Here is a 7,498-nt window from a genome sequence, read left to right on the forward strand (position 1 = left end):
CTACCAAATGTCCTAGATGCTTGCCTCAGAGTGCCCAGGCATGCAGATATCCTTGGAGGCTGAGACAGACAGCCAATGTCCCTGCAGGGCTTGGCATATGTGATTTTCAGAGGAGGCATAAGCTACTGCCTCCTCCCCTCACATTAAGGAAACAGGTTCCTGGCAGCAGCCCCCACTCCCTCCCAATCCTGGGGGTTGGCTTCACCTGCTAAACTGGGCTACTTCCCAGGGTCTTCTCCTGCCCTTTGGGGTTTGAGGATAATCTTTTCACCCCCAGCAGGCCTGACATCAAACACGACACAGGAGTGGCAACAGGGCTGAAAAAGCAGGTCCACTTTATTTACAATGATCAGTTGGTGACACATACATCTTTGGGCTTTTTGTGGCATTGTGGAGACACCTGGGCAGGGCCCCACTCCCTCTGTTGGGTTAACACACCCTCCTTCCTCATCCTGCTGTGAGAACCCAGATGCTGTCAGGACCCACCAACTCTGACAAGCCTCTACTTGGGGGCATCTCTGGGTAGTCAGTGTCCCGAAGCACCTGCCAAAGGTTCTTACCTCCTTTGGAGGCCCCGTCTTGGTCCTGGTTGTGGGGCACCTAGTGGGGGGACCACACACATCTTTCTGCAGAGAGATGGGCGGTCAGGAATCCTGTTGGGGGCGCCAGGGCAGAGGCTTGGTCAGCTGCCTGGTGCAGAGCTGTTACCTGGCCCAACCTTCGGTTCGAAGGTTGGGAGGGCCATTCCAGTCTTCTCCACGGGCAGAGCAGGCAAGTCCCAGGAGTCCTCCAAGGGGTAGAGAGGCCGGACGTAGGGCCCGTGATTCTTCCCTGTGTATGGCGGCCAACTCAGTGCCCACCATGGGCCGGGCATCAATTCTTCCGGGTCACTAGGTTCTTCCCCTACAAGAATGCCTCTCAGGGTCATTCCTATCACAGAGAAAGGCTAGAGGGACCAAGGACAGGTCCAGGGTCCAAACCCACCCTTCTGGATTTCTGGAAACTTCTCCCTCCTTCTCTTGAGAGGATGCTTTGGAAGGGAGCGGGGTGGTCCGTGGGCGGAGATTTGGTATAAAGCGCAGGGGGCAGTTCCACAATGGCGGGCCTGGGAAAGGCCGGGTGTGGAGAGGGGTGACACCCACCCCCATAACCAAGGGCATATCAGGCATCGCCCTGAGCTAGAACGAGGCGGCTGAGCGGACAACAGAGGCCACGAGGGAGGGGAGGGCCGGGGCCAGGGGGAGCCGAAGCGGGCAGGGCAGGGGTTGGAGGCTGTAAGTCTGCCGGGCCGAGTCTGCGGCCGCGAGTCCCGCCCCGCGGCTCTCAGCGCGCCTGGCCCGCCCGCTCCCTGGGGCCGGCCTTCCAGCGGCGGGACTGCGCGGGCGGCGGAGGCGCCGGGGTGCCCCGCAGGCTGCACGTCCTCAGCTCCCGGGCCAGGCTGAGCACCTCGGGCCGCTCGCGCTGGGGGGCTCCTCCCTCGCGCTCCTCCGCGGCCTCAGCCTCCTCCTCGTCCTCCTCCTGGATGCTGCTGAGGCGCGGCGCCCCGCGGCCGCGCTCACTCGGCGGCGGCCGGTAGGCGCACTTGGCATTGAGCAGGCGGCGCAGCGGGGCGCGGGGCACCGAGGCCGCTGCGCCCCCGGCGCGGAGATGCTGCTGGCGCACGTGGCGCGCGTCGCTCTGGCGCTGCAGACGCTTGAAGTCGCTGAAGGCCGCCAGCGCGGTCTGGCGGAGCAGGCGGGCCAGGGCGCGCGCCTTGTGCGCCCGCGCCAGCAGCACGGCGTGGCAGCGGAGCACCACGGCCTTGTGGCGCGCCTGGTGGCGGTAGACCCAGGCGAAGACGCGCGGGTGGCGCCCGTCCGCCGTGCAGTAGGTGATGCGCGGCAGCAGGTAGGCGTGCGCCGGCCTGCGGCCCCCCGAGCCCCCGGCGGCGCCGCGCTCGCACGGCTGCATGCGGATGCCGTGCGGCCCCAGCGTCAGCTTCATCTTGGTGCCCCCGCCCGGCCCGCAGCGCGCCCAGATCTTGCCCACGGCGTCGTCGGTGCAGCCGTCGCCCTTGGCGTGCAGGGTGACGGCGTTGCCCAGGTACCACACCGTGTAGGTAGGGTCCTCCTTGTTGAGCTCCACTTTTTGGCGCCGGCTGCGGAACACGCGGCCCAGGCGCTCCAGCGGCCAGTCGGGCAGCAGGTCCGGGCAGGAGCGCAGGAAGCTGGAGAGCAGCGACGTGTAGGCGAGCCCCGGACTCAGGCTCTTCGCCTTGCACTTGGCCTCGTCCTCCACCAGCACGAATTTGTTACGTCTCCAGGGCAGCATCGCGGCGGTGGCCAAAGGTGTTGCGGGCGCGGGGGCTCACAGGCTTCCAGTCAGGCAGCCGGGAGAGGGAGGGCGCGCAGAAGCCCACCGCCCCGAGTCGCGAGAAGCCGGGCGGCGCCGGAGACAGTCGGTACCCGGAGTGCCAGGCGGGGCTCGCTTCGCAGATGCCCGGTGCCCAGCCGGGCCGGCAGCCGAGATGCCCGGGCGGCGGCAGAGCGGCCGGGAACTGCTTCCCCCGGGAGTGGCTTCAGCCGTCTGGGAAGCAAGGAGGGGCAGGGGCTGGGAGTGGTGACGGCCCCCAAGCCCGAACGGGGGGATTCCCGCGGTCCCCGCAATTGGGCGGCGGGGAGGTCGCGGGAGCTGGGGCTGGCGACTGCTCCGGGGGGTAGACGGAGAGCGCGGCTGCAGTGGGGACTCCTTCAGGCGTCGCGGCTCCACCTCCCCGGGCTGCCTACATCACCGGGCGGGACCGCTAGCTCTCTTGTCCCCTCCCCTCGTCCTCCTCTCTCCCCTCCCCCTGCGCAGGCTCGCGCTGCCCGGACTCCGCACACGCGCGGTGGAACGGGTTTAATCATTATTATTGGAGGGGTGGGGGTTGAGAGTGCTGTGAAAGTACAATCTTCTGAAATGTACCGGAGGGCTTTGCCAATGCTAATTTCTCTGGACCCCCTTGTGGTCTCCACGCTCCCCGTGGCGCACTCGGGGACCCTGCTCCTCTGTTTGTAGGATTCCTGCAGCCCCTCACCCACAGCTTGTCTCTGCCCCCATCCCTGAGGGTGGGATTTGGGGGTGGGTTCCTGATGGGGCCGGCCTGGAGCACTTTGCCTCCTGTCCGCACAGCACAAAGCCGGCTGAGGTGGCCGAGCAGTGCAGTGGAAAAGTACTGTCGCTTGCTGAAGCTTTCTCCCTCCAAGGTCGTGGGCCAGGCCGCTGCGCCTGAGCTGAGAGACCAGCCGCTGCTCCAGCGGCTGGCAGTGCCCCTCGCCTGGACTGACGCAGGGAGGGTACTCTGAGGGTGGGGGAACCTTCCAGAAAGTGTGGGAATTGCAGATGAAAGACACCTTCTGGCCAAAGGGCAGCCTCTGGGCTCTGGGAAGATAAAATAGATAAACTCCTACATGTGAACTTATATGAGTTCCCAGGTATTTAGCATTCGTTCTTTCACTTAATCCTCAGGACAGCCCAAGCTCAGTTAAACGACTGGCCCAAGGTCACAAGGCTGGTAGGAGGTGGAACTAGGGCTCCACTCAGGCTTGGGTGACCCATGACCTGCCCCCCACTCTCCATCCTCCCCTGGGACCCACTCAGAAGTGACTAGCTCCTACTAGACAGGGGTTCTAGTGTACTTAGAGACAGTTGTCCCTGGGGGTGGGGACACATGTCCTCATTTCAGGATTGGTTAAGCCACAGCTCCCTAGAATTCGGGGACTGCTCTGATTTGGGCCTTGGGCTCTCACAGAGCCAACACTCAAGCTCTTTCCTTGGCTCCTGAACAGGTCATCTGGGGTGTTCTCCCTGTCGGAGCGAGCCCAGGTCTGGGCAGGGAGGGTGGGGGCTGAAATCAGAACCCTGAGGCTTGGGCCATGCCAAACCGAACCATGTGGCCTCCGCGAGTGGGGGCAGTGGGAAGATGGGGTGCGGGAGTGGCGAGTGGCTGGGGGTTCAGCTTCCCTGGGGAGAATAAAAGTAAAGTGACAAACCACAACAAAATAATATGCAAATAAGGAACAGGAAATTACTCCAAATAGCAGAACCCTTGCTTTGGAGGGTGCTTCACAGATGATCTGGTCTACTGTGGCCTTGGTTCATTTTTAATATGGAAATGTCTTTATTGCCTTTAGCAGATTATAAAAGTAATACATGCATTTAAAAATTCACACAAGAAGTAAGTCTCCCACTGTGCTCACCCAGATGATGTGGTCTCATTTCCCAGGAAGAGGACAGGCTCTGAGAAGCCAGTGGTCATATGAATGCTTTTCGTGGCACCAGGTTTGTCTCTTGGGCCAATGGAGACATTAACCCAACCAAACCCCTTTATGCAGAGGACTTACATGTGGTTTTGACCTGAAAGCTCCCTGAAAAATTCTGCTGTGCCCCGCCTAGGGTCTCCCAAGGGGTTCCCTCCTCCATGGCAGGGAGCTGGTGGGAGTGGCCAGAAGCTAAGTCTCAGCTTGCAAGGAAGGACAGAAAACTCCAAGCTTTTGATGGGAAGGAAGGTGTAGCCAGCTCCTTGGGGTTGCTACAGTGAACATATGATGGCACCAGACGCCTAATTCAATTTGAATTTCAGATAAACGATTTCTTTTTAGTATAAGTACGTCCCAAGTATTGCATGTATGTTATCTGGCAACTCTAAGCCTCCTGCTCCCAGAAAACTAGAGATCACCAAGCCATAGGCAGGCCTGGGTTAAACACTGAGAATGCCCCCCACCCCCAGCCTGGCGCAGTTTCCTTAATCCTGGTGGTGTGGCTTCTGTTCTTATTGCTGTTTGGAAAAATTCTCAAGGGGGGTAGGAGCTTACCTGGGACTGTGAGATCACAGCAAGTGCCGCAGTCTGCTTTTATAAGCCCCCTAGACCTCAAAGCAGCATTTGACAGCCTTAACCTCTTTGTTAATAACTTTGTTAATACAGTACTTGTTAACCCCTTTGTTGTATTGTTAACTACTTAAGTGGCCTCCTGGGTCAGGATTCTCCCCTCCCCCTCCTCAGGTCACTGTCTCCTCCTTACAGCCCCAAGCTTGGGCTTGGCCATTCTGCTCTTCCTCCTCTAAACTTGTTCCTAGAGGGCTCGGCTGCCCTCAGAGCTTCCACCCTCCTTTCTATTCAGATGTCTAGAAAAGCTGGCCTGGCTGGTCCCAGTCTTGAGGACAGAACTTCCGGCTGTCTTCTCTGTTAGCCTTTCTCTTCACTCCGGTCCCAACCTGGCACCAGGTCATTCCTACTTCACAGACTGGTGTGCAGTTGGAATTGTTTTTTCAACTTAATTTTTATTTCTGCCGTATTTATATTAGTTTAAAAAGTCAAATACCTGGCTTATAGTAGGCTTATGATTTTTTTACAAAATCAATCCCCTTCCCTAGGCTCAATTCTTACTTCCAAAGACAACTACTCTGTTATACACTTTAGATGGCATTTCTGTCATATGCCTCCATATCTCCAAATAACACCTCTAATTCAGATATCTTGGTTTTTAAATCCTTGTCTATTGTCTCCCTGTTATGGAAGATGAAGATTGTTCTCTTATCTACCCCCATCACCCACATTTTTCTTCCTCCCTCCCTCCCAGTTTAGTTAGAATATTTTGTTTACGTTGCACTGGTATTCAGTGTTTAATTATTGTGACTATATAAATACTGTTCAAAGCTGAGCCTTAAAGTGTGCCATAATTCCATTTCCCTTATTGGACAACTCTTTTGTTTTTTCAGAAGTTAGTAATTGCCTCACGTTTTTAAAACTTCCTTGTATACCTATCACTAATTCATTCTTTAGTTCTCCAGTAGAACCATAAAACTTCTGTTGACCTGGACTTTGCACTACTACTATCGTAGGAATTTCCTTTGCTTCTTTCCTGTGTTGGATCCTGTTTTCTGGATCCCTTGCCTTTTTAAAATTTTAATTCCTTGTTTTGGCAGAGCATCTACTCCAGTAGCTTTGATTGACAGTTTGCCTTGGTGTCAAATTCTAGACTGGAAATAAATTTCCCTCAGAATTTTGAAGACATGATCCATTGTTGCTGTTGAAAAGTCAAATGACATTCTGATACCTGATCCTGTGTGTACGACTTGGTTTTTTTCTCTGGAAGTTTTTAGGATCTTCAGAGGTCTAAAGGTTCATAGTAATGTCCATTTACTGTGAATGTTTGCTGGGTCTTTTATTCTGGAAATTGATCTCTTTTAATCTGGAAATCAATTTTGGGAAAATTTCTTTGTACTATTTACCTCCATTCCATTTTCTCTGTTTCTGTTTTTTTTTTTCTTTCCAGATCTATTTTAGTTGGATCTCTTGGATTGATCCTCTAATTTTTCAAAATGTTCTTTCCAATTTTCCATTTTAAAAAATGTTTGTTCTATTTTCTGTGACATTATCTCAACTTTATCTTCCAACTTTTCTGTTAGATTTTTTAAATCTCTCTTCTCATGATTTTTCACATCTAAGGGCAATATCCTGTTCTTTTTTATCGCATCCTATTCTTATTTCATGGACATAATATTTCTTATGTCGCTAAAAATGCCAATTATAGTTGCTTTTTGATATTTTCATTTTTAATTGTGGTGAAATACACATAACAAAATTTACCATCCTAACCATGTGTAAGTGTGCAGGTCAGGATTGTTAAGTATATTCACATTATTGTGCAGCCAATCTCCGAAACTTTTTCATCTTGTAAAGCTGAAACTTTATACCTATTAAACAGCAGCTCCCCATTTCCACCTCTCCCTAGCCCCTGACAACCCCGATTCTGTTTCCCATTTCTGTGAATTTGACTACTCTAGATACCTCATGTAAGTGATATCATACTATATTTGTCTTTGTGACTGGCTTATTTCACTTAGCATAATGTCCTCAAAATTCATCCATGTTGTAGCAGAATTTCACTTCTTTTTTTTTTTTTAAGGGACAGAGTGTTACTGTGTCATCCAGGCACAATGCAGTGGCCTGATCATAGCTCCCTGCAACCTCAAACTCCTGGGCTCAAGCCATCCTTCTGCTTCACTCAGCCTCCCAAGTAGCTAGGACTACAGGTTCATGCTGTTACAGCTGGTGATTCTGAGTGGCACACGGAGAGTTGGAGAATCAGTTTATTTGCCGGCAGGCTCAGAGGTATCTTGCCACCAAATTCTGAGCCCTGTCTACCGGATTTTTCCCCCTTTTCTTAGGTTGGGGTGGTCCGAGTGGTGAGATCTCAGGTTGCTGATACAATTGCAGAAGCCAAGTAATAGATTAATATTAGGTTGATGAGGGTCTTCCGAAGGGTGGGGGGGTCTCAGGTGGCTGATGCAACAGGTAAGCATGACTGCAGAAGCCAGGTAATAGGTTAGTATTAGATTGATGAGGGTCTTCCTTATCAGTGCCACCACACCTGGCTAATTTAAAAAAGTTTTCTTAGAGACAGCATCTTTCTATGTTGCCCAGGCTGGTCTCAAACTCCTGGCCTTAAGCAATCCTCCTGAAGTGCTGGGATTACG

General features: G+C 53.7%; 1 protein-coding gene across 1 annotated transcript; it reads right to left on the bottom strand.

Moving 5' to 3' along the window:
• Positions 1-318: 318 nt before the first annotated feature.
• On the bottom strand, positions 319-2,832 carry FAM43B (family with sequence similarity 43 member B). The gene has a single exon (XM_045548523.1). The coding sequence runs from the start codon at positions 2,308-2,310 to the stop codon at positions 1,324-1,326; it is 987 nt and encodes a 328-aa protein (XP_045404479.1). The 5' UTR covers positions 2,311-2,832; the 3' UTR covers positions 319-1,323.
• Between the last annotated feature and the right edge of the window lie 4,666 nt (positions 2,833-7,498).

Source organism: Lemur catta, chromosome 3 (genome assembly GCF_020740605.2).
Source record: "Lemur catta isolate mLemCat1 chromosome 3, mLemCat1.pri, whole genome shotgun sequence".
Taxonomy (NCBI): Eukaryota; Metazoa; Chordata; class Mammalia; order Primates; family Lemuridae; genus Lemur; species Lemur catta.

Coding starts and splice junctions, on each gene's coding strand:
- FAM43B (XM_045548523.1), bottom strand. CDS start 2,310: ATGCTGCCCTGGAGACGTAACAAATTCGTGCTGGTGGAGGACGAGGCC.